The 27,400-nt window shown below is 44.9% G+C and overlaps 1 protein-coding gene across 2 annotated transcripts in view; it reads right to left on the bottom strand.

Annotated features, from left to right (window-relative positions):
• The window catches only part of LOC119287052 (protein saal1-like), a 9,340-nt gene extending 2,250 nt beyond the window's left edge, over window positions 1–7,090 (bottom strand). The window contains exons 1-11 of one of the 2 annotated variants that reach the window (XR_005140745.1): window positions 6,767–7,090; window positions 5,939–6,033; window positions 5,724–5,835; window positions 4,990–5,055; window positions 4,758–4,897; window positions 3,893–4,019; window positions 2,943–3,088; window positions 1,871–2,006; window positions 1,392–1,476; window positions 994–1,256; window positions 655–846 (exon numbers count right to left, since the gene is read on the bottom strand). Coding sequence is in view for 1 of the 2 variants with exons in the window: in XM_037566547.1 (XP_037422444.1) it covers window positions 727–846; window positions 994–1,256; window positions 1,392–1,476; window positions 1,871–2,006; window positions 2,943–3,088; window positions 3,893–4,019; window positions 4,758–4,897; window positions 4,990–5,055; window positions 5,724–5,835; window positions 5,939–6,033; window positions 6,767–7,069 (1,593 nt within the window). In the remaining variant the exon portion in view is untranslated. Of the gene's footprint in view, window positions 1–257; window positions 847–993; window positions 1,257–1,391; window positions 1,477–1,870; window positions 2,007–2,942; window positions 3,089–3,892; window positions 4,020–4,757; window positions 4,898–4,989; window positions 5,056–5,723; window positions 5,836–5,938; window positions 6,034–6,766 lie in introns of those variants that run through there. The other variant, XM_037566547.1, reaches the window with a different exon arrangement.
• Between the last annotated feature and the right edge of the window lie 20,310 nt (window positions 7,091–27,400).

Genomic DNA, 27,400 nt, shown 5'->3' with positions numbered 1-27,400 from the left:
AAAAAAAATTTGTATCACCACCCATGCCCAAAACTCGTATATCCCCACCCATGCCCCTAGTTAATCTCCGTTCCCCGATTTTCTTTACAGGGTGCAGTCGTCTGAAACGAAAGTAGGTTCTGAACCGACATTCCAGTTCCAAAATATTTGATATTACAATCACCGCCAAGGATTGCTCAGAATTTGACCAGGGAGAAATCCCTGCATCTTGTGCTGGCAGCAACGACACTTGCGGGTGTCATTCCTTTCTTGGAGGCGCTGTTATGGCCATTATCTGTGCCCCTCTTTGAGCATCAGGGGAAACCCTAGGTCCAATTTTTCGGACCGGACGACAACGGCGTCTTGTTGTCGTTCTCCTTCGTGAAGGCGTTGTCTTGTTTGCTCGCGGCGTCCTCGGTGCTGTCTTTAGAGATGTCGGTTGTCTAGTTGTTGGTTGGATTGCTTGGTTGGATTGCTTCTTCGGTCGGAGTGTGTAGCTATGTTTTTTATGTCGGGGTCGAGTTTCTCATGTTTATCTGTTTCGTGCACTATGTTCACGCCTCTTGTGTCCGTGTCATGTGTTGTACCATCTTCTGTACTCATTCTAATTCCTATCAATGAAATGATACGCAAGCTTTGCGTATTCGCGAAAAAAAATCCCAGCGGCCAACATACCGCATTCTCTCTCAGGTCAGCAGCGTTGATCACAAAACCGCAGCAAGCTTGTCAGTGGAGTGGGGTTTCCAGTTAGCGGAGCGCCTTCTGGCAGTAGCTCAGCACCTCCCGAGCATTGTCGATGGCGTCTTTGTTGCCCTGGGAGGACTTCTCCTCGATCCATCTCTCCATGAAGAAGGAGATTGCCATGAGCTGTTACGGATATTTTGTAGCATAGGAAAAACAATGCGATTGCTGCTGCCGAGATGTATCCCATCATGTTAGTTTGTTTGTAAATGTAGCTTATTAAGATCTAGATTTCCATGAAGGACAACTTGTATATATTGTTTTAAAGGATACACATCTCGATATCCATCCCTTCAGGAGAGCATCCTCAGGTGTTAACTTCTCTTCATCAACCACCTGACTCTCGAGGTCATCTTTGATGAGGCCGAACTTGCCTGAGAACAGAGACGCAAACCGGTCGAGGGACAAGGAGTTCAACTCAGTTCCTTGCACTTGTGCCAGAACACGCGATAAGATACTCCAAAGTGCATATCGAGCTTGGTCATCATCAGGGACCTCTGGAAGAACTTCAAGTAGGCCCTCCAGGAACGGTAAATCTGAAACAATTGAGAGACTGGATCACTGTAATGGCACTAAATGGAAGCATCGATTTCAAGTCATGCAGTGCACTGCTTAGCAAATACGATAGTTGCTTAGAAAATACGGTAAGTGCTAAGAAAAAATGTGCCTACCACGGGATATCATAGGCACCAAATGCTTTCCATCTGTCAAAAAATTTGATATTACGATCACCACCGAAGCGCAATAGCTTGCAACCTGAAGAAGAGTTTGTGAATAAGAATACAATTACCATGCTTGACTTGCATTCCTACATCTGAATCTACACATCTTTCAAGTGAAACATCTTAGGTCACCATTGAGGTTGTAGGGTGAGGACTCACAAGAATTAATGCAAGGTGAAGTTTGCCAAATGTACAAATGGAAGAGGCAAGGAATGTTTCTTCAAATTTCCGGAAAAAAAATGTCATGACTTACTGACAATCAAAAAAATCGGAACAGGTTGCTTGTTAAGAGTTATGAGTTGGTCAAGCTAACAATTCGGTACCAAGGAGGCAACAACATAATGCATGTCTTCCAAAATGTATGAACCAGAATTCGACCAGGCTGATGAACAAATATATGAAATGGTAGCGGTGGCAAACATGCTCACCTCAACTTTATCTGGCGACTTGATCATGTTAACTAGCACTTTAATCAGCCGGTCATTCGATGTCATTGCCTTTGAAACACAGTGTATGACTGATAATTCCTCCATGAAGTGAAGGACCAAATCAAGAGAACCCGATCTGAAACGTGTTAAGAAAAAGGTAAGGTAAATCCATTACTGTCCCAGGTTCTTAATTCGAAATTCAAAAACTAAGAAGGGTTATCGTAGTGACAGAGAAATGCAGCTACAGTCCTATTAAATTAAAACTAGGAAGTGGGAATGTAATAAGAAATTTAAAATGCTCAGACCATATTATTGGAAAACAACAAATGGCCGCATCTCAGAAGACAGGTTAAGGACCTAAACTTTGCCTAGAAGACATGAAATATAAAAATATATTCTATGAAGCTTTAAAGATCTCTTTGAAACAATGACTTTAAATGGGACTATGGAGGATTCAAATCCTTGAGGGTTCCTTACACAACTGTTTTGGAAGCTTCAGCATTCAGCCCATAATCCAACTGAATGCCACATATCCAAATAGGCCCTTAGGTGTTTTTCCTATGATTTGTTCTTAAACTACAGAAAAATTACCAAATACTCCCTCCAATCTAAAATGTAAAGTGTATTAGTTTTCAAAAGGTCAAACGCTTTTCTATTTGACCAAACCTAGATACGTTTGACTTTTCTTAAAATTAATACACCTTGCATTTTGGAATGGAGGTAGTACATAGGAGAAGCTTCCATGATACCTTGAACAATAATAGTTCAAAATCTGTAACAGATAACTTTTATAAAATCAAAATCTTGCCGAATTTCAAGTTAGTTCAACATACTCCCTCCGTTCCAAAATATAGCGCGCCTACGCTTTTCGAGGTTCAACTTTGACCATAAATTTAACCCACGAGACCGACTGCGGCGGGATCAAAAATTATATAATTAAAAACTTTTTTTGAATACGAATTCATTGGTATAATTTTTTCGCCCGCCGCAGTCGGTCTTGTTGATTAAATTAATGGTCAAAGTTGAAGCACGGAAACCGAGGACGCGCTATATTTTGGAACGGAGGGAGTACCTGTCTAGCTTCTCATCCGGTGATCTTTCAAGCTCAGTTGTTAGTAACCCAATAACACGGTCAACTAAACCCAGTTTAAGCAAGGGCTGGATAAGCATAGCAATCACATCTCGATTATCAATGACAGTTGATAGGAAGTCAATGATCTGCGACCAGTAATTCACATAAGAAATAACCAAACAGTTGAACACATGCAAATATAAAGGAATGGAAATTTTCCAGCTGAACCATAGTATAATAAGATGAAAGTAGTTGTGATAGTTCGGCTGGGCTGACAATTTCAACCGAATCATACAACACATAACAATAGGCAACATTAGTTTTACAGTATAATTGTATGAAACTTGTTATGTAGAACGATAAGCAAATAGATGCTAGTTCAAAGACCATAAGACCTCTGCAGCTAAAAGTTTGATAAAATTGCAATCTGAAGTCACATGTTTCTCAAGTCAACTGTTGCCAAAATGCAGTCAAAAAAGTTCAGATATTCTCCTAAGAGAAGAATTTTCACAGAAGAAAAAAACAGGACCTCATTCTGACCAAGGATAATTCTACATTGTTCGGATAACATGGATATAGTAGCAATGAGTAAGACTGGACCATACAACTAAGTGTTTGGGAAGATGAAACAGTCCATAGAAACAATTCGATGACGACCTTCTTGAAACTACCTCGGGATATGGTGAACTGATAAAAGAGTTAAGCAAGCAAACACATGCCTAACCATCACGTATAGAAGAATGAGCTAAGATGATTAAAACAATTTATGTTACACAAGTCCTACAAAAGAAATATAATGTGTCCATATATGTCAAAATTCAATTTAAAAAGAACAGAAGTCACTAAAGTTGTGAGGACCAACTCTACGGAGTAGTCACAACAAGTTGCATATACAAATTCAGTACAATACGCAGTCACAACAAGTTGCATATACGAATTCAGTACAATACCTTTTCAAGTAATGTAGAATTATCTGTCTTCCCAACTATCCGTAGAATACGTGAAAGAATCTCATCAGGTAAAAGAGCTTCAGCCCAAGAAACAAATGCACTGGACCGAAGAATGGCAGCCAACAACCTGTCTAAGAAAAACTGTGTGAGGATAAACCACTGATGAAATTTAGCAACAATACTCATTCCAACTATCTCGGGGTGTAAGATTTTTTTTTACAGACAGCAACACAAGTCAAAATAAGCAAAAAAGAACAGAGCATAGATGGAACTTCTCAGTTCTCATTGTCTACAACTCAGACAATTAGAAAGCAGCTTCTCCAAGTTTTGAACATTGACAAATAGAAAATTAAATTATCAAGAAAAACAAAATCTAAATTTACTTAGCTCCCATCCCCCAAATGATTAATAACATAAGTACATAACCTACTAACACAGTTGAAAATGGTTATATTTTTGCAAAAGTGCTGTATGTTCAAGCATTTTCATCCACAAGTTCAACAACTTGTGATTGATTGGGTATGTCCAAATGTAGGTATGCATGTAACATGTGATGTAAGGATGTGTAGTTTTGCATGTGGGCATTTGCATAGTTATTTGGTAAAATTGAATGGGTATCTGACCAATACAAAATGCACAAATTCAAGAACATAAATAATATATCAACATGGTAATCGTGTGTGTGCTGAGCTGAACTACCAAGATCTATTTCACATGATAAGACTTAAATTTCACGGGATGAAATATCTTGCAATGCTAGAATAGTAAACAGCTTGTCAAACAGCTGATAAATAAATAAATAAATGGTTCTAAATAATAACTTTGAGTCCGGCAAAAAAAAAACTTAATCCCAAAGATACCCAACCTGAATGTTTCAGAAAGGCATTTGACATCATCTAGAAACAATTGCTCCACGACAGTTGCAATTAAACCTTTTTTCAAAGAGATTGCAGCAACTACAGATTCATGACAGGCTAAGTTTCCCATGATTCCAAGACAAATTTCCTGCAGGGACAAAAGATTCAAAGAAACAAGATACTTTAATACATGCTTAGCAAAAAGAGAGGAGGTAGCAGTAGAGGAAAATTTCATTTCACCTTCACCCTAGAAGAATTTGCCGTACGAAGGTTTTCCAAAAGCACTTCAATCACAAGGTTATTAATCTACAAGGGTTAAATATAATGTGTTGTTAGCAGCAGAAGATGCACAATTACTAAGGTATAAAGAAAGGTGGATAATTCTGTTGATTATGCCTTAATTTCCTTTTGTAGTTCCTTTGAACACTTGATTTGCTCTTAGATCAATTAGGATTTAGGAGAAATACTTTTGACTTACTGCAACCTGGCCATTCTTCGATTTAAAATGTTTGTCAGAATTAGCATGTTATTATGACATAAGCATTCACACTACAAGTAGCTATCACCAGCAATAATTTATATGGTTCGCAAATTATAGTAAATAATTTGCTACAATAAACTGATAGAGAACTAAAATTCAGGGCCAGGAAGATAAAATATAAGCACAAAGGAGCTACAAAACTAAAAGAATGAAACAATTACAGTTATCCACCTTAATTTTTTGCTTATCTACTCCTAATTGATCTAACAAGCCAACCACATCGTATTAAAATCCAGGACATCCAAGCAATGTCTAAAGCCAGTGCAGATAAGGCAATCAAAATCTCTCACACTTCCTGCTTGCTAGTATCTTGTTCAGTAAAAAATTGAGCAGCAATAAACAAGTTTCATATAGCAAAACGGTCCGCCTTCTGTTTATGACAAACCTATAGAAGAAATACATCCTTATACAAGAGAATGATGCAGATAAATACCATAAGTTCTGCTTGAGGTTCACTAGCCGCAAGATCCCACAGAATACAACCACACTCTTCCAACTGATCCTTACGACCGACACTCCTTTCTTCTGGAAGACCCTGCTTGTCACTTTTTGCATGAGGTAGACATTATTGGGACAACCAGGTCGTTTTAATAACAGACTTCATTGCTAAACAAACTTAATGAGGGGAAATCTGAAAGTACCACTCACCTGAACTCTTTCTCCACACTGGATCCATTAGGTATTAGTTGCCTTATAAGAGAGATGGTATAGCTTGGATCAACTGTAGTTGTCTCCTCAAGTGACTGCAGATAATTACAACCAGAAGATTGAACATTAAGACAACACGATATTACTATAATTCCAAGGGAGCACGTATGGCAACTATTTATGTCTTCCTGGCAAGGCATCTAAATGAAAATATTGATGACAAAGCAACTAAACAGGGTAATTAAACACCAATTGAGAAAACTATGTACATTAAACTTCCATGTTCACGATAAGCAGTTGCTTGGTACTAAGTAAACTCCAGTTGTAATAACTATGTAGAGGGAGTACATTCGAGTGCCATATTCACGGTACTCAGCTGTAAATGCAAATTGACATCATCTAGAAACAATTGCTCCACAACAGTTAAACTCCAGTTGTAATAACAGATTTGGGCATGTAAACATAGTGGCAGTTCTCAGCAGTAAATGCAAATTGCATGGCCCACAAATCACAATAGCAAAGGAAATGCAAGATGGATGTTCCCCAGGAAGGAATTCACCCTCTGTCCCATGGATGGAGGAGGATTCAACCAGCATCGAGCACAACGTGCCGTGTGGGCTGTCCTCGCTCACCCTGAGGCACGGAATCGCCTAGTTTTTCGAACAACAGCGGTCGCCCCTCGAAGCGCACACCAACTGCTCGACGGAATGCTCGCGAGAGCGCGAGGGAAATGGAGACCGCACGAGCGACGCAAAAACCCTCGTCGCGCGCGCCGCAGAGGGGACGCTAGGCGTGGAGATGGGTGGGAGGCGAGGCGAGGCCGCGTACCTCTTCCTCCGCGGGCGCGAACGGCAGGTGCGTCGGGGCGTCCTCCTCGTCCTCGTCCCCCTCCTCCTCCTCCTCGTCCATATCGTCCTCCGTGGCGTCGCCGCCCTCCTCCGGCTCGTCCTCCGGGTCGGGCGCGTCGTCGTCCTGCCCCGCCTCGACCGCGCCGCTGGCGCCCTCTTCCTCTTCGGAAGCGCCCGGCGACACCGGAGCGTGGTGATCGGGGTCCGGCCCCCGCGGCGACTCGGGCTCGCCGTCCTTCCCCGCTCCGCCCGCCGCGGGCGCGCCCGTGTCGCCGGCCGCCATGGCAGCTTCTTCGGCGGTGGCGGGCGTGGGCGAGAGGAGAGGAGCGGGGGGCGCAGGTCTGGTTTAATAATTGCACAAAAAACCCAACCCAGACGCAGAACGTTTGGGCTTTTCGCAGGGCCGGGCTGCGGCAGGGCGTTCGGGCGGCCAGTGGGTTTTGGCCTGGCCCTGATAGTCCTTCTTTTTTTTGTTTGAGGTGGTCCTTTTTCTTTTCTAGAAAACTTGCAATCCTGTTAAAAAAAAACTTACAACCCAGGTCAAAAAACAAAAAGACTTTGGCCATGATGAATGCTATCAGGCTTTGCTGAAGAGTTTAGTATGGGCTGAGTTATTTTCATCACGAACCGCCTCTCGCCGAAGCTTGCGTTGGGGTCAGTAACCTCGGACCGTGCGCCTCTTGGCATCCTCTTCCGAGAAGCTAAGTTCAAGCTACAAATGGACTTCATAGATTGTAAGATTGATTGATGCTTGTTCTCGTCTTTGTAATATCCCTGCTCACCACTAGCTGGTTATGCTTCGAGGGCTATGATCGACAGCCAATGTATTTGGCTTACTGATCTCCCCCAAAATGTAAGTGGTGTTGTGGCCGGTAATATTACCGGACCCACTAGTTAATGGAATGCATGGTGTTTTACGTAAAAAAAAGAATTTGCAATCGACTCAGTTAGGGCTAAATATTAGTCAAAGAGACACGCTCCTGGCGTTTTAATGTGACTGGTAAAACTATTATATAGTATTGAAATGGTTCGCAAAGTATTAAGTCTGAATCGATGCACTTACCCCTTTTTGGTTACACTCTTTTTTAGATAAATAGCAAATAAAAACAATGTGTTCCATTTCCATGGCATCACCATGAACAAAAAAGGGCAACTAGATGCGAGTGAAGTGAAGTGAATATAGTTATGGTCTACATTGGTTGTATCTGAAAGCAAGCGTGGTGGACGCTTAGGGGGTTCTGTGGTTCATGTCGGTGTCAAAACCGACGGATCTCGGGTAGGGGGTCCCGAACTGTGTGTCTAAAGTCGATGGTAACAGGAGACAGGGGACACGATGTTTTACCCAGGTTCGGGCCCTCTCTATGGAGGTAATACCCTACATCCTGCTTGATTGATCTTGATGAATATGAGTATTACAAGAGTTGATCTACCATGAGATCGTAATGGCTAAACCATAGAGGTCTAGCTTGTATGGCTATGATAATGTCTCTCCTCCGAACTAAGTCCTCCGGTTTATATAGACACCGGGAGGATCTAGGGTTACACAAGGTCGGTTACAAAGAAAGGAATCTACATATTTAGTCGCCAAGCTTGCCTTTCACACCAAGGAGAGTCCCATCCGGACACGTGTGTAGTCTTCGGTCTTCGTATCTGCACAGCCCATCAGTCCGGCCCATGGCTAACAGGCCGGACGCCCGAGGACCCCTTAGTCCAGGACTCCCTCAGTAGCCCCTGAACCTGGCTTCAATGACAAGGTATCCGGCGCGTAGGTCTGTCTTCGGCATTGCAAGGCGGGTTCCTCCTTCCGAACTCCACAACAGTCTTCGGACGTATCGACGTGTCCGGACCTGTAACACACACAACACACAACCGCAGAGAGAATATAGTTTTACACGAGTCCAATCTGCTGACAACTTTTCATAACATGACATCACATCTGTTCGGTCATAATTTCAAACTGTTTTTCATCTGCCGCTCCACGTTCCGAGACGCGGTTGCCATTGGCACGTCTTGTCAAAGCAGAGATCGTGTCCCCTTATTACGGGATTCTCATCAATACGGGTGTGGGTAACCCAACCGTGCGGTTTATACAGCCCTTGGGAATAGGCGAGTTTTAAGGCGAGTAGGAAGGCATTTGACATTCTTGACCTTTATAAGGGGATAAGGATTCATCCTCACTAACCCCTGCCTTCTCCTTCCTCTGCCCATCCATTCCTGAGCTCCAGCACCCAAGCCCTAGCTTCCCCCGCCAGAGAAAGCACTCCAACCATGTCCGGATCCGAAGCTGGTGGCAAATGGATGGCTTCCTCTATTAAGAAGAAAGACATCAAGGAGCTCCGAGAGGCCGGATACCTAGCCAAGGAGATCTCTCACCGTCTCCCGGCCGAGGGACAGATCGTCCCTACCCCAGAGCCCCATGTGAGGGTTGTGTTTCTCACACATTTCGTCCGCGGGCTGGGATTCCCTCTCCACCCGTTTGTCTGCGGACTGATGTTTTACTACGGGCTGGACTTTCATGATCTAGCCCCCAACTTTATCCTCAACATCTCAGTATTTATAGTCGTTTGCGAGGCCTTTCTCCGTATCCCACCTCACTTCGGCCTATGGCTGAAGACCTTCAATGTAAACCGGAAGGTGGTGAGAGGCCAACAAGGAGAGTGCGGAGGTGCCATGGTGGGAAAGATGCCCAACGTCACATGGCCCGAAGGCTCCTTTGTGGAGACGGTGAAGGGGTGGCAGTCGGGGTGGTTCTACATCACCGAGTCGCGCGACACCAACTGGGCGGCGACCCCCGAATTTTGATCCAGAGCTCCGCTGCGGCTCATCTCCTGGCAAGAGAAGGGCCTAACCTGGGGTTCTTTGAGCGAGCTAACTGGGCTCCAGACGTGCGTCCAGAACATGATAACCAAGAGAATAAAACTTGTCAACGTGATTCAGGTTATGCTCATTCGCCGGATCCTTCCGTGCCAACGCCGGACTTGCTATTTGTGGGAGTTCGATCCGGCCAAGCACCAGACGCTGCTAGAGCTCTTCGACATGACGCACGAAGACATCTGGAAAGTGCTCTTCAAGGCCAGCGAGACACCACCGCCTACGATCGAGGATCGCAGGCTCAGCTTAAAACACCAGGCTAATTCGATAAGTTCTTTCATGTTTTCAAGGTATGGCCTTTACTGACATATTCTGAGAAGGAGTCTAAGCTTTCCTATCAATTTTTTCAGGCCTGGATCGACATAGCAGGGCAGACTAACTGTCCGGCTCCGCTGCCCGAAGACCAAGAGACCCCGCTTCTGATGAAGATGTTGTTTCCGGCGCCTTATGACGTGCCGGAGAAGAAGGCCAAGAAAACAGCCAAGGGGGGCCGGAGTGGCCTTCGCCGAAAAGGCGCTTCGGACGTGACGTCCGAAGATGGGACTCGCTCTTCGGCCGCCGAAGATGACGACGAGGAGGAGGAAGAAAGCGACTCCCCCTAGAGGGGGAAGGAAGAAAAGGGAGGCCTCCCCAAATTTGGAGGCGAAGGCCCCCAAGAGGGGGAAGGGCTCCCTTGTGGATGACTCTGCGTGGGATGTCGATAGCAGTCCGGAGCGGATGCCCCGGACCAAGCCTCGGGCCGCCTCGTAAGTACCAAAAACCTAATGGACTCCCAAATGCCTGGCCTTTCCATTTTGTAATATTAATATGTTTAAATTATGCCATCACAGTCCAGCTCGCGACAGCTCCTTGCGATCCTCGATAGAGGGTTCGCTAGATTCAAAGGAGATGGTCAGTGTATCACCGCCGCTCGCTGACTCCCCCAAGGCCAAGGACGACGCGGAGGTGTTGTCCTGAAGGACGTTCCCAGGCCGGGGAGAGGCTCAGGAGGCGCCATAAGGCGATGCCTCCGTCGCCGGACACCAGCGGGAGCCGATCCCCAGGGAGACTGGTGGCGAGGAGGGTCGTGTTCGGTCCGGCCCTCAGCCGGACTCGATTCCGGAGACCGATGAGGCTCCTGAATCCGGCACGCAACCTCCTTCGAAAGAAGAGGGTAGCATATTCCGCCAGTGACCCCTGTCCAACCCGGGGCACCGGATAATCTGCTGGAAGCGCTGCAAGGCGCTTCCATTGTGGATGAGCATCGTGTCCTTATGGGCACGGTAGTCGAGAAGGTTCAGTCCGTAAAAAGCGGACTGGCTGAAGCCTGTGCTAGCCTTTTAACAGTCTTTGAGGTAAGTAATGTAATTGTAGAAAGGATATCATAGTGTAGACAGTAGCCCTGATGCTCTGTTCGGTGTTCAGAAAGAAAAGGCCGAACAGAGGATCAAAATAATTTTCGCATGAGTCTAACATAAGATGTCTATGTGAATAAACAAGCGTCACTGCTGGCTGCTGCCGCTCATACTGTGGAGGTCTCCGGCCTGAAGCAGAGCCTGGAGCGGGCCGAAGAAGAGCTCCGCCTCATGAAGAAGTAGCTGGAGGACAGCCAAAGTATGCAGTGACCTGCGCGTGAATTGAGGAAGGATAATGTTTCGTGCTGACTAAAGTGTCATGAGTTTTATTAGGGGACACGACCAAGGTGGCGGCCCTCAAGAAGGCGTTAGCCGAGGCTGAGGACAAAGCGGCCAAGGAGTACATCAGAGAAGTCAGTTCCCGTAATGCCTACACCAAACAAAGAGGAAGCTAATGATGATGATCATGAAACTTCAGATCAAGTTACTACCGAACCTCATAGGTCAAACAGAGTACGATCCGCACCATAGTGGTACGGTAATCATGTACTAGACATCATGTTGTTGGACAACGATGAACCTACGAACTATGAAGAAGCTATGACAAGCCCAGATTCTGACAAATGGCTCGCGACCATGAAATCTGAGATAGGATCCATGTATGAGAACAAAGTGTGGACTTTGGTGGACTTTCCCGATGATCGGCAAGCCATTGAGAATAAATGGATCTTCAAGAGGAAGACAGATGCTGATGGTAACATTACTGTCTACAAAGCTCGACTCATCACAAAAGGTTTTCGACAAGTTCAAGGGGTTGACTACGATGAGACTTTCTCACCTGTAGCGATGCTTAAGTCTGTCCGAATCATGTTAGCAATTGCCGCATTTTATGATTATGAAATTTGGCAAATGGACGTCAAAACTGCATTCCTTAATGGATTTCTTAAAGAAAAGTTGTATATGATGCAACTAGAAGGTTTTGTAGATCCTAAAGGTGCTAACAAAGTGTGCAAGCTCCAGCGATCCATCTATGGACTGGTGCAAGCATCTTCGAGTTGGAACTTACGCTTTGATGAGGTGATCAAAGCATTTGGTTTTACACAGACTTATGGTGAAGCCTGTATTTACAAGAAAGTGAGTGGGAGCTCTGTAGCATTTCTGATATTATGTGTGGATGACATATTGTTGATCGGAAATGATATAGAATTTCTTGATAGCATAAACGGATACTTGAATAAGAATTTTTCAATGAAAGACATCGGTGAGGCTGCTTACATATTGGGCATCAAGATCTACAGAGATAGATCAAGACGCTTAATTGGACTTTCACAAAGCACATACCTTGATAAAGTTTTGAAGAAGTTCAAAATGGATCAGTCAAATAAAGGGTTCTTGCCTGTGTTACAAGGTGTGAAATTGAGTAAGACTCAAAGCCCGACCACGGCAGAAGATATAGATAAAATGAAAGTCATTCCCTATGCCTCAGCCATGGGTTCTATAATGTATGCCATGCTGTGTACCAGACCTGATGTGTGCCTTGCCATAAGTTTGGCAGGGAGGTACCAAAGTAATCCAGGAGTGGATCACTTTACAGCGGTCAAGAACATCCTGAAGTACCTGAAAAGGACCAAGGATATGTTTCTCATTTATGGAGGTGAAGAAGAGCTCGTCGTAAAGGGTTACATCGATGCTAGCTTCCACACAGATCCGGATGACTCTAAGTCACAAAGCGGATACGTATTTTTATTAAATGGTGGAGCTTTCAGTTGGTGCAGTTCCAAGCAGAGCGTCGTGGCGGGATCTACGTGTGAAGAGGAATACATTGCGGCTTCGGAAGCAGCACATGAAGGAGTCTGGATGAAGGAGTTCATATCCGATCTAGGTGTAATACCTAGTGCGTCGGGTCCAATGACAATCTTTTATGATAATATTGGCGCAATTGCAATAGCAAAGTGAAGGAAATATGCCCTAGAGGCAATAATAAAGTTATTATTTATTTCCTTATTTCATGATTAATGTTTATTATTCATGCTAGAATTGTATTAACCGGAAACATAATACATGTGTGAATACATAGACAAACATAGTGTCACTAGTATGCCTCTACTTGACCAGCTCATTGATCAAAGATGGTTAAGTTTCCTAGCCATAGACATGAGTTGTTATTTGATCAACGGGATCACATCATTAGGAGAATGATGTGATTGACTTGACCCATTTCGGTAGCTTAGCACTTGATCGTTTAAGTTTACTGCTATTGCTTTCTTCATGACTTATACATGTTCCTATGACTATGAGATTATGCAACTCCCGAATACCGGAGGAACACTTTGTGTGCTACCAAACGTCATAACGTAACTGGGTGATTATAAAGGTGCTCTACATGTGTCTCCGATGGTGTTCGTGGAGTTGGCGTAGATCAAGAATAGGATTTGTCACTCTGATTGTCGGAGAGGTATCTCTGGGCCCTCTCGGTAATGCACATCACTATAAGCCTTGCAAGCAGTGTGACTAATGAGTTAGTTGCGAGATGTTGCATTACGAAACAAGTAAAGAGACTTGACGGTAACGAGATTGAACTAGGTATTGAGATACCAACGATCGAATATCGGGCAAGTAACATACTGATGACAAAGGGAACAACGTATGTTGTTACACGGTTTGACCGATAAAGATCTTCGTAGAATATGTAGGAACCAATATGAGCATCCAGGTTCCGCCATTGGTTATCGATCGGAGACGTGTCTCGGTCATGTCTACATAGTTCTCGAACCCGTAGGGTCCGCACGCTTAAAGTTCTGTGACGATCGATATTATGAGTTTTTGTGTTTTGATGTACCGAAGGTAGTTCAGAGTACCGGATATGATCACGGACATGACGAGGAATCTCGAAATGGTCAAGACGTAAAGATCGATGTATATTGGAAGGTTATATTCGGACACTGGATGAGTTCCGGGGGTTATCGGATAAATACCGGAGAACCGGGAGGTTACCGGAACCTCCCGGTGGGTTATTGGGCCTTATGGGCCCAAGTGGAGGAAGAGGAGAGGCGGCCAGCTAGGGGCGCCCCCCCTAGCCCAAACCGAATTGGACTAGGGGTCCGGCCCCCCTTTCCTTCTTCTTCTCCAACCCTTCCTTCCCCTCTCCTACTAGGACTAGGAAAGAGGGGGGAATCCTACTTGGAGTAGGATTGCCCCCCTTGGGCGCACCTCCTCCTCATTGGCCGCCCCCTCCTCCTCTCCCTCCTTTATATACGGGGAGGGGCACCCCTTGGAGACACAACAATTGATCTGTTGATCTCTTAGCTGTGTGCGGTGCCCCCCTCCACCACAATCCACCTCGGTTATATCATAGTGGTCCTTAGGAGAAGCCCTGCGACGGTAACTTCATCAACATCGTCACCATGCCGTCGTGCTGACGAAACTCTCCCTCGAGCTCTACTGGATCATGAGTTCGCGGGACATCACCGAGCTGAACGTGTGCCGAACGCGGAGGTGCCGTACGTTCGGTGCTGAGGATTGGTCGATCGTGAAGACGTATGACTACATCAACCACGTTGTTATAACGCTTCCGCTTAACGGTCTACGAGGGTACATGGACGACACTCTCCCCTCTCGTTTCTATGCATCACCATGATCTTGCGTGTGCGTAGGATTTTTTTTTGAAATTACTACGTTCCCCAACAAAAGAAGCCCAAATTTCACAAGAGAACCAAGCACATCAAGCGACGCTTCAACTCCATTCATGATTATGTCAAGGATGGAGACATAGAAATTTGCAAAGTACACACGGGTCTGAATGTGGCAGACCCGTTGACTAAGCCTCTCCCAAGGGCAAAACATGATCAGCACCAAGACTCCATGGGTGTTCGATTCATTACTATGTAATCTAGATTATTGACTCTAGTGCAAGTGGGAGACTAAAGGAAATATGCCCTAGAGGAAATAATAAAGTTGTTATTTCATATTTCCTTATGTCATGATAAATCTTTATGATTCATGCTAGAATTGTATTTACCGGAAACTTGATACATGTGTGGATACATAGACTGTTGGAAATATGCCCTAGAGGCAATAATAAAATGGTTATTATTATATTTCTTTGTTCATGATAATTGTCTATTGTTCATGCTATAATTGTGTTATCCAGAAATCATAATACATGTGTGAATACATAGACCACAACACGTCCCTAGTGAGCCTCTAGTTGACTAGCTCGTTGATCAAAGGATAGTCATGGTTTCCTGACTATGGACATTAGATGTCATTGATAATGGGATCACATCATTAGGAGAATGATGTGATGGACAAGACCCAATCCTAAGCTTATCTCAAAGATCGTGTAGTTCGTTTGTTGTAGCTTTTCTGAATGTCAAGTATCATTTCCTTAGACCATGAGATTGTGCAACTCCCGGATACCGTAGGAGTGCCTTGGGTGTGCCAAACGTCACAACGTAACTGGATGACTATAAAGGTACATTACAGGTATCTCTGAAAGTGTCTGTTGGGTTGGCACGAATCGAGACTGGGATTTGTCACTCCGTATGACGGAGAGGTATCTCTGGGCCCACTCGGTAATGCATCATCATAACGAGCTCAAAGTGATCAAGTGATTGATCACGGGATCATGCATTACGGTACGAGTAAAGTGACTTGCCGGTAATGAGACTGAACAAGGTATTGGGATACCGACGATCGAGTCTCGGGCAAGTAACGTACCGATTGACAAAGGGAATTGTATACGGATTGATTGAATCCTCGACATCGTGGTTCATCCGATGAGATCATCGTGGAGCTTGTGGGAGCCAACATGGGTATCCAGATCCCGCTGTTGGTTATTGACCAGAGAGGCTTCTTGGTCATGTCTGCATGTCTCCCGAACCCGTAGGGTCTACACACTTAAGGTTCGATGACGCTAGGGTTGTAGAGATATTAGCACACGGTAACCCGAAAGTTGTTCGGAGTCCCGGATGAGATCCCAGACGTCACGAGGAGTTCCGGAATGGTCCGGAGGTAAAGATTTATATATAGGAAGTCCAGTTTCGGCCATCGGGAAGGTTTCGGGGTCACCAGTATTGTACCGAGACCACCAGAAGGGTCCCGGGGGTCCACCGGGTGGGGCCACCTATCCCGGAGGGCCCCATGGGCTGAAGTGGGAGGGTAACCAGCCCCTAGTGCGCTGGTGCGCCCCCCTTGGGCCTCCCCCTATGCCTAGGGTTAGAAACCCTAGGGGTGGGGGCGCCACCCTTGCCTTGGGGGGCAAGGCACCCCCTTGGCCGCCGCCCCCCTAGGCACCCTATATATAGTGGGGGGAGGGAGGGCTGCGCACCCAAGCCCCTGGCCTCTCCCTCTCCCTCCCGTGACACTCCTCCGTCTCCCAGCGCTTGGCGAAGCCCTGCCGAGATCACCGTTGCTTCCACCACCACGCCGTCGTGATGCTGGATCTTCATCAACCTCTCCTTCCCCCTTGCTGGATCAAGAAGGAGGAGACGTCTCCCAACCATACGTGTGTTGAACGCGGAGGTGCTGTCCGTTCGGCACTAGGTCATCGGTGATTTGAATCATGTCAAGTACGACTCCATCAACCCCGTTCTCTTGAATGCTTCCGCTCGTGATCTACAAGGGTATGTAGATGCACTCCTCTATCCCTCGTTGCTAGATGACTCCATAGATTGATCTTGGTGATGCGTAGAAAATTTTAAAATTCTGCTACGTTCCCCAACAGTGGCATCATGAGCTAGGTCTATGCGTAGTTACTATGCACGAGTAGAACACAAAGTAGTTGCGGGCGTCGATATTGTCAATTTGCTTGCCGTTACTAGTCTTATCTTGATTCGGCGGCATCGTGGGATGAAGCGGCTCGGACCAACCTTACACGTACGCTTACGTGAGACCGGTTCCACCGACTGACATGCACTAGTTGCATAAGGTGGCTGGCGGGTGTCTGTCTCTCCCACTTTAGTCGGATCGGATTCAATGAACGGGGTCCTTATGAAGGGTAAATAGAAATTGGCAATTCACGTTGTGGTTTTGGCGTAGGTAAGAAAAGTTCTTGCTAGAAACCTATAGCAGCCACGTAAAAACTTGCAAAAACAATTAGAGGACGTCTAACTTGTTTTTGCAGCAAGTGTTTTGTGATGTGATATGGCCAAAGTTGTGATGAATGATGAATGGTATATGTGATGTATGAGATTGATCATGTTCTTGTAATAGGAATCACGACTTGCATATCGATGAGTATGACAACCGGCAGGAGCCATAGGAGTTGTCTTTATTTATTTATGACCTGCGTGTCAACATAAACGTCATGTAATTACTTTACTTTATTGCTAAAGCGTTAGCCATAGTAGTAGAAGTAATAGATGATGAGACAACTTCAAGAAGACACGATGATGGAGATCATGGTGTCATGCCGGTGACAACGATGATCATGGAGCCCCGAAGATGGAGATCAAAGGAGCAAATGATATTGGCCATATCATGTCACTATTTGATTGCATGTGATGTTTATCATGTTTTACATCTTATTTGCTTAGAACGACGGTAGCTTAAATAAGATGATCCCTCGTAATAATTTCAAGAAAGTGTTCCCCCTAACTATGCACCGTTGCGAAGGTTCGTTGTTTCGAAGCACCACGTGATGATCGGGTGTGATAGATTCTAATGTTCGAATACAACGGGTGTAAGAAAGATTTACACACGCAATACACTTAGGTTGACTTGACGAGCCTAGCATGTACAGACATGGCCTTAGAACACAGAAGACCGAAAGGTCGAGCATGAGTCGTATAGAAGATACAATCAACATGAAGATGTTCACCGATGTTGACTAGTCCGTCTCACGTGATGATCGGACACGGCCTAGTTAACTCGGATCATGTTATACTTAGATGACTAGAGGGATGTCTATCTGAGTGGGAGTTCATTTAATAATTTGATTAGATGAACTTAATTATCATGAACTTAGTCTAAAATCTTTACAATATGTCTTGTAGATCAAATGGCCCATGTTGTCCTCAACTTCAACGCGTTCCTAGAGAAAACCAAGCTGAAAGACGATGGCAGCAACTATACGGACTGGGTCCGGAACCTGAGGATCATCCTCATAGCTGCCAAGAAAGATTATGTCCTAGAAGCACCGCTAGGTGACACACCCATCCCACAGAACCAAGACGTTATGAACGCTTGGCAGACACGTGCTGATGATTACTCCCTCGTTTAGTGTGGCTTGCTTTACAGCTTAGAACCGGGGCTCCAAAAGCGTTTTGAGAGACATGGAGCATATGAGATGTTCGAAGAGCTGAAAATGGTTTTCAAGCTCATGCCCGGGCCGAGAGATATGAAGTCTCCGACAAGTTCTTCAGCTGTAAGATGGAGGAAAATAGTTTTGTCAGCAAGCACATACTCAAAATGTCTGGGTTGCATAACCGCTTGACTCAGCTGGGAGTTAATCTCCCGGATGACGCGGTCATTGACAGAATCCTTCAGTCGCTTCCACCGAGCTACAAGAGCTTTGTGATGAACTTCAATATGCAAGGGATGGAAAAGACCATTCCTGGAGTATTTGCAATGCTGAAATCAGCAGAGGTAGAAGCCAAAAAGGAACATCAAGTGTTGATGGTGAATAAAACCACTAAGTTCAAGAAAGGCAAGGGTAAGAAGAACTTCAAGAAGGACGGCAAGGGAGTTGCCGCGCCCGGTAAGCAAGCTGCCGGGAAGAAGCCAAAGAATGGACCCAAGCCCGAGACTGAGTGTTTTTATTGCAAGGGAAGTGGTCACTAGAAGCGGAACTGCCCCCAATACTTAGCGGACAAGAAGGCCGGCATCACGAAAGGTATATGTGATATACATGTAATTGATGTGTACCTTACCAGTACTCGTAGTAGCTCCTGGGTATTTGATACCGATGCGGTTGCTCACATTTGTAACTCAAAGCAGGAGCTGCAGAATAAGTGGAGACTGGCGAAGGACGAGGTGACGATGCGCAACGGGAATGGTTCCAAGGTCGATGTGATCGCCGTCGGCACGCTACCTCTACATTTACCTACGGGATTAGTTTTAAACCTCAATAATTGTTATTTAGTGCCAGCTTTGAGCATGAACATTGTATCAGGATCTCGTTTAATTCGAGATGGCTACTCATTTAAATCCGAGAATAATGGTTGTTCTATTTATATGAGAGATATGTTTTATGGTCATGCTCCAATGGTGAATGGTTTATTCTTAATGAATCTCGAGTGTAATGCTACACATATTCATAGTGTGAATACCAAAAGATGTAAGGTTGATAATGATAGTCCCACATACTTGTGGCACTGCCGCCTTGGTCACATAGGTGTCAAACGCATGAAGAAGCTCCATGCAGATGGACTTTTAGAGTCTCTTGATTACGAATCATTTGACACGTGCGAACCATGCCTCATGGGTAAAATGACCAAGACTCCGTTCTCAGGCACAATGGAGCGAGCAACCAACTTATTGGAAATCATACATACTGATGTGTGCAGTCCAATGAGTGTTGAGGCTCGTGGTGGCTATCGTTATGTTCTCACCCTCACTGATGACTTGAGTAGATATGGGTATGTCTACTTAATGAAACACAAGTCTGAGACCTTTGAAAAGTTCAAGGAATTTTAGAGTGAGGTTGAGAATCAATGTGACAGGAAAATCAAGTTCTTGCGATCAGATCGTGGGGGAGAATACTTGAGTCACGAATTTGGCACACACTTAAGAAAATGTGGAATAGTTTCACAACTAACGCCGCCTGGAACACCTCAGCGTAATGGTGTGTCCGAACATCGTAATCACACTCTATTAGATATGGTGCGATCTATGATGTCTCTTACAGATTTACTGCTATCATTTTGGGGCTATGCTTTAGAGACTGCCGCATTCACTTTAAATAGGGCTCCGTCGAAATCCGTTGAGACGACACCGTATGAATTATGGTTTGGGAAGAAACCTAAGTTGTCGTTTCTAAAAGTTTGGGGATGCGATGCTTATGTCAAGAAACTTCAACCTGAAAAGCTCGAACCCAAGTCGGAAAAATGCGTCTTCATAGGATACCCTAAAGAAACTGTTGGGTATACCTTCTACCTCAGATCTAAAGGCAAGATCTTTGTTGCCAAGAATGGGTCCTTTCTAGAAAAAGAGTTTCTCTCGAAAGAAATAAGTGGGAGGAAGGTAGAACTTGATGAAGTATTACCTCTTGAACCGGCAAGTGGCGCAGCTCAAGAAAATGTTCCTGAGGTGTCTGCACCGACCAGAGAGGAAGTTGATGATGATGATCATGAAACTTCAGATCAAGTTGCTACTGAACTTCGTAGGTCCACAAGGACACGTTCCGCACCAGAGTGGTACGGCAACCCTGTGTTGGAAATCATGTTGTTAGACAACGGTGAACCTTCGAACTATGAAGAAGCGATGGCGGGCCCGGATTCTGACAAATGGCTGGAAGCCATGAAATCCGAGATAGGATCCATGTATGAAAACAAAGTATGGACTTTGACTGACTTGCCCATTGATCGGCGAGCCATAGAAAATAAATGGATCTTTAAGAAGAAGACATACGCGGATGGTAATGTGACCAACTATAAAGCTCGGCTTGTCACTAAGGGTTATCGACAAGTTCAAGGGGTTGACTACGATGAGACTTTCTCACCCGTAGCAAAGCTGAAGTCCGTCCGAGTCATGTTAGCAATTGCCGCATTCTATGATTATGAGATATGGCAAATGGACGTCAAAACGGCATTCCTTAATGGTTTCCTTAAGGAAGAATTGTATATGTTGCAGCCGGAAGGTTTTGTCGATCCTAAGAATGCTGACAAGGTGTGCAAGCTCAAACACTCGATTTATGGGCTGGTGCAAGCATCTTGGAGTTGAAACATTCGCTTTGATGAGATGATCAAAGCGTTTGGGTTTATGCAGACTTATGGAGAAGCCTGCATTTACAAGAAAGTGAGTGGGAGCTCTGTAGCATTTCTCATATTGTATGTGGATGACATACTTTTGATGGGAAATGATATATAATTCTTGGAAAGCATAAAGGCCTACTTGAACAAGTGTTTTTCAATGAAGGACCTTGGAGAAGCTGCTTATATATTAGGCATCAAGATCTATAGAGATAGATCGAGACGCCTCATTGGTCTTTCACAGAGTACGTACCTTGACAAGATATTAAAGAAGTTCAAAATGGATCAGTCAAAGAAGGGGTTCTTGCCTGTATTGCAAGGTACGAGATTGAGCACGGCTTAATGCCTGACCACGACAGAAGATAGAGAAAAGATGAGTGTCGTCCCCTATGCCTCGGCCATAGGGTCTATCATGTATGCTATGCTGTGTACCAGACCTGATGTAAACCTTGCCGTAAGTTTGGTAGGAAGGTACCAAAGTAATCCCGGCATGGAACACTGGACAGCGGTCAAGAATATCCTGAAGTACCTGAAAAGGACTAAGGAAATGTTTCTCGTTTATGGAGGTGACGAAGAGCTCGTCTTAAAGGGTTACGTCGATGCTAGCTTCGACACAGATCTGGATGACTCTAAGTCACAAACCGGATACGTGTATATTTTGAATGGTGGGGCAGTAAGCTGGTGCAGTTGCAAGCAAAGCGTTGTGGCGGGATCTACACGTGAAGCAGAGTACATGGCAGCCTCGGAGGCAGCACAATAAGCAGTCTGGGTGAAGGAGTTCATTACCGACCTAGGAGTCATACCCAATGCGTCGGGCCCGATGACTCTCTTATGTGACAACATTGGAGCTATTGCCCTTGCCAAGGAGCCCAGGTTTCACAGGAAGACCAGGCATATCAAGCGTCACTTCAACTCCATTCGTGAAAGTGTTCAAAATGGAGACACAGAGATTTGTAAAGTACATATGGACCTGAATGTAGCAGATCCATTGACTAAACCTCTCCCTAGAGCAAAACATGATCAACACCAGAACTGCATGGGTGTTCGATTCATCACAATGTAACTAGAATATTGACTCTAGTGCAAGTGGGAGACTGTTGGAAATATGCCCTAGAGGCAATAATAAAATGGTTATTATTATATTTCTTTGTTCATGATAATTGTCTATTGTTCATGCTATAATTGTGTTATCCGGAAATCGTAATACATGTGTGAATACATAGACCACAACACGTCCCTAGTGAGCCTCTAGTTGACTAGCTCGTTGATCAAAGGATAGTCATGGTTTCCTGACTATGGACATTAGATGTCATTGATAACGGGATCACATCATTAGGAGAATGATGTGATGGACAAGACCCAATCCTAAGCTTAGCTCAAAGATCGTGTAGTTCGTTTGCTGTAGTTTTTCTGAATGTCAAGTATCATTTCCTTAGACCATGATATTGTGCAACTCCCGGATACCGTAGGAGTGCCTTGGGTGTGCCAAATGTCACAACGTAACTGGGTGACGATAAAGGTACATTACAGGTATCTCCGAAAGTGTCTGTTGGGTTGGCACGAATCGAGACTGGGATTTGTCACTCCGTATGACGGAGAGGTATCTCTGGGCCCACTCGATAATGCATCATCATAATGAGCTCAAAGTGATCAAGTGATTGATCACGGGATCATGCATTACGGTACGAGTAAAGTGACTTGCCGGTAACGAGACTGAACAAGGTATTGGGATACCGACGATCGAGTCTCGGGCAAGTAACGTACCGATTGACAAAGGGAATTGTATACGGATTGATTGAATCCTCGACATCATGGTTCATCCGATGAGATCATCGTGGAGCTTGTGGGAGCCAACATAGGTATCCAGATCCCGCTGTTGGTTATTGACCGGAGAGGCTTCTCGGTCATGTCTGCATGTCTCCCGAACCCGTAGGGTCTACACACTTAAGGTTCGATGACGCTAGGGTTGTAGAGATATTAGCACACGGTAACCCGAAAGTTGTTCGGAGTCCCGGATGAGATCCCGAACGTCACGAGGAGTTCCGGAATGGTCCGTAGGTAAAGATTTATATATAGGAAGTCCAGTTTCGGCCATCGGGAAGGTTTCAGGGTCACCAGTATTGTACCGGGACCACCGGAAGGGTCCCGGGGGTCCACCGGGTGGGGCCACCTATCCCGGAGGTCCCCATGGGCTGAAGTGGGAGGGGAACCAGCCCCTAGTGGGCTGGTGCGCCCCCCCTTTGGGCCTCCCCCTATGCCTAGGGTTAGAAACCCTAGGGGTGGGGGCGCCACCCTTGCCTTGGGGGGCAAGGCACCCCCTTGGCCGCCGCCCCCCTAGGAGATTGGATCTCCTAGGGCCGGCACCCCCCTAGGCACCCTATATATGGTGGGGGGAGGGAGGGCTGCGCACCCAAGCCCCTGGCCTCTCCCTCTCCCTCCCGTGACACTCCTCCGTCTCCCAGCGCTTGGCGAAGCCCTGCCGAGATCACCGTTGCTTCCACCACCACGCCGTCGTGCTGCTGGATCTTCATCAACCTCTCCTTCCCCCTTGCTGGATCAAGAAGGAGGAGACGTCTCCCAACCATATGTGTGTTGAACGCGGAGGTGCCGTCCATTCGGCACTAGGTCATCAGTGATTTGAATCACGTCGAGTACGACTCCATCAACCCCGTTCTCTTGAACGCTTCCCCTCGTGATCTACAAGGGTATGTAGATGCACTCCTCTATCCCTCATTGCTATATGACTCCATAGATTGATCTTGGTGATGCATAGAAAATTTTAAAATTCTGCTACGTTCCCCAACATAGACAAAATACTGTGTCCCTAGTAAGCCTCCACTAGACTGGCTCGTTAATCAAAGATGGTTATGTTTCCTAGCCATGGACATGAGTTTTCATTTGATAATGGGATCACATCATTAGGAGAATGATGTGATGGACAAGACCCACCTGTTAGCTTAGCATCTTGATCGTCTTAGTTTATTTGCTACAGCTTTCATAATGTCAAATACATGTTCTTCAGACCATGAGATCATGCAACTCCCGGTCACCAGAGGAATGCCTTGTGTGCAATCAAACGTCACAACGTAACTGGGTGATTATAAAGATGCTCTTTAGGTATCTCCGAAGGTGACTGTTGGGTTGGTGTGAATCAAGATTGGGATTCGTCACTCCGAGTTTCGGAGATGTATCTCTGGGCCCTTTCGGTAATGCACATCATAAGAAGCCTTGCAAGCAATGTGACTAGGTCACGGGATGATGTATTACGGAACGAGTAAAGAGACTTGCCAGTAATGATATTGAACTAGCTATGAAGATACCAACAATCGAATCTCGGGCAAGTAACATACCGATGGACAAAGAGAACTGTGTATGTTGTCATAACGGTTCGACAGATAAAAGATCTTCGTAGAATATGTAGGAGTCAATATGAGCATCCAGGTTCTGCTATTGGTTATTGATCGGAGAGCCATCTCCGTCATGTCTACATAGTTCTCGAACCCGTAGGGTCCGCACGCTTAACGTTCGATGATGTTTTTGTATAATATGAGTTATGTGTTTTGGTGACCGAATGTTGTTCGGAGTCTCGATGAGATCACGGACATGACGAGGAGTCTCGGAATGGTCAAGACATAAATAATGATATATTGGATGACGTTATTCGGACACCGGAAAAGTTTCGGGTCGTAACGGGTAAAACCGGAGTGCTGGAGGGGTTACCGGAACCCCCCGGGGAAGTAGTGGGCCTACACGGGCCTGCTACCTCTTGAGCACTGCGTTGGTTTTCCCCGAAGAGGAAGGGGTGATGCAGCAAAGTAGCGTAAGTATTTCCCTCAGTTTTTGAGAACCAAGGTATCAATCCAGTAGGAGGCTACGCGCGAGTCCCTCGTACCTGCACAAAGCAAATAGCTCCTCGCAACCAACGCGATAAGGGGTTGTCAATCCCTTCACGGTCACTTACGAGAGTGAGATCTGATAGATATAATAAGATAATATTTTTGGTATTTTTGTGATAAAGATGCAAAGTAAAATAAAAGCAAAGTAAAAAGCAAATGAAATAACTAAGTATTGGAAGATTAATATGATGAAGATAGACCCGGGGGCCATAGGTTTCACTAATGGCTTCTCTCAAGAGCATAGGTATTTTACAGTGGGTGAACGAATTAATGTTGAGCAATTGACAGAATTGAGCATAGTTATGAGAATATCTAGGTATGATCATGTATATAGGCATCACGTCCGAGACAAGTAGACCGACTCCTGCCTGCATCTACTACTATTACTCCACTCATCGACCACTATCCAGCATGCATCTAGAGTATTAAGTTCATGAAAACAGAGTAACGCCTTAAGCAAGATGACATGATGTAGAGGGATAAACTCATGCAATATGATGAAAACCCCATCTTGTTATCCTCGATGGCAACAATACAATATGTGCCTTGCTGCCCCTACTGTCACTGGGAAAGGACACCTCAAGATTGAACCCAAAGCTAAGCACTTCTCCCATTGCAAGAAAGATCAATCTAGTAGGCCAAACCAAACTGATAATTCGAAGAGACTTGCAAAGATAACCAATCATACATAAAAGAATTCAGAGAAGATTAAAATATTGTTCATAGATAGACTTGATCATAAACCCACTATTCATTGGTCTCAACAAACACACCGCAAAAAGAAGATTACATCGAATAGATCTCCACAAGAGAGGGGGAGAACATTGTATTGAGATCCAAAAAGAGAAAGAAGCCATCTAGCTAATAATTATAGACCCGTAGGTCTGAGGTGAACTACTCACACTTCATCAGAGGGGCTATGGTGTTGATATAGAAGCCCTCCGTGATGGATGCCCCCTCCGTCGGAGCTCCAAAACAGGCCCCAAGATGGGATCTCGTGGATACAGAAAGTTGCGGCGGTGGAATTTGGGTTTTGGCTCCGTATCTGATCGTTTTGGGGTACGTAGGTATATATAGGAGGAAGGAGTACGTCAATGGAGCAACAGGGGGCCCACGAGGGTGGAGGGCGCGCCTGGGGGGGGGTAGGCGTGCCCCCTACCTCGTGGCCTCCTCCTTTGTTTCTTGACGTAGGGTCCAAGTCTCCTGGATCATGTTCGGCGAGAAAATCACGCTCCCGAAGGTTTCATTCCGTTTGGACTCCGTTTGATATTCCTTTTCTTCGAAACCCTAAAATAGGCAAAAACAACAATTCTGGGCTGGGCCTCCGGTTAGTAGGTTAGTCCCAAAAATAATATAAAAGTGGATAATAAAGCCCAATAATGTCCAAAACAGTAGATAATACAGCATGGAGCAATCAAAAATTATAGATACGTTGGAGACGTATCAAGCATCCCCAAGCTTAATTCCTGCTCGTCCTCGAGTAGGTAAATGATTAAAACAGAATTTTTGATGCGGAGTGCTACTTGGCATAATTTTAATGTAATTCTTCTTAATTGTGGTATGAATATTCAGATCCAAAAGAGTCAAGACAAAAGTTCATATTGACATAAAAATAATAATACTTCAAGCATACTAACTAAGCAATTATGTCTTCTCAAAATAACATGGCCAAAGAAAGTTCATCCCTACAGAATCATATAGTTTAGTCATGCTCCATTTTCATCACACAAGAAATGCTCTCATCGTGCACAATGACGATGACAAGCCAAGCAATTGTTTAATACTTTAGTAATCTCAAACCTATAAACTTTCACACAATACATGAGCGTGAGCCATGGATATAGCACTATGGGTGGAATAGAATATAATGAGGGGGTTATGTGGAGAAGACAAAAAAGGAGAAAGTCTCACATCAACGAGGCTAATCAATGGGCTATGGAGATGCCCCACCGATTGATGTTAATGCAAGGAGTAGGGATTGCCATGCAACGGATGCACTAGAGCTATAAATGTATGAAAGCTCAACAAAAGAAACTAAGTGGGTGTGCATCCAACTTGCTTGCTCATGAAGACCTAGGGCACTTGAGGAGGCCCATTGTTGGAATATACAAGCCAAGTTCTATAATGAAAAGGTCCCACTAGTATATGAAAGTGACAAAACAAAAGACTCTCTATCATGAAGATTATGGTGCTACTTTGAAGCACAAGTGTGGCAAAGGATAGTAGCATTGTCCCTACTTTGGCCTTTCCCTTTTTTATTTGGCCTTTTTAGGACAATGCTCTATGAATGATAGTCATCACACTTCTATTTATTTACAACTCAAGAATTACAACTCGATACTTAGAACAAGATATGACTCTATATGAATGCCTCCGGCGGTGTACCAGGATATGCAATGAACCAAGAGTGACATGTATGAAAGAATTATGAACGGTGGCTTTGCCACAATACTATGTCAACTACATGATTATGCTAAGAAATATGACAATGATGAATGTGTCATGATCAACGGAATGGTGGAAAGTTGCATGGCAATATATCTCGGAATGGCTATGGAAATGCCATAATAGGTAGGTATGGTGGCTGTTTTGAGGAAGATAT

The sequence above is a fragment of the Triticum dicoccoides genome, chromosome 4A, assembly GCF_002162155.2.
Source record: "Triticum dicoccoides isolate Atlit2015 ecotype Zavitan chromosome 4A, WEW_v2.0, whole genome shotgun sequence".
In the NCBI taxonomy this organism is placed as follows: Eukaryota; Viridiplantae; Streptophyta; class Magnoliopsida; order Poales; family Poaceae; genus Triticum; species Triticum dicoccoides.
This window is presented reverse-complemented; position numbering and strand designations above follow the sequence as displayed.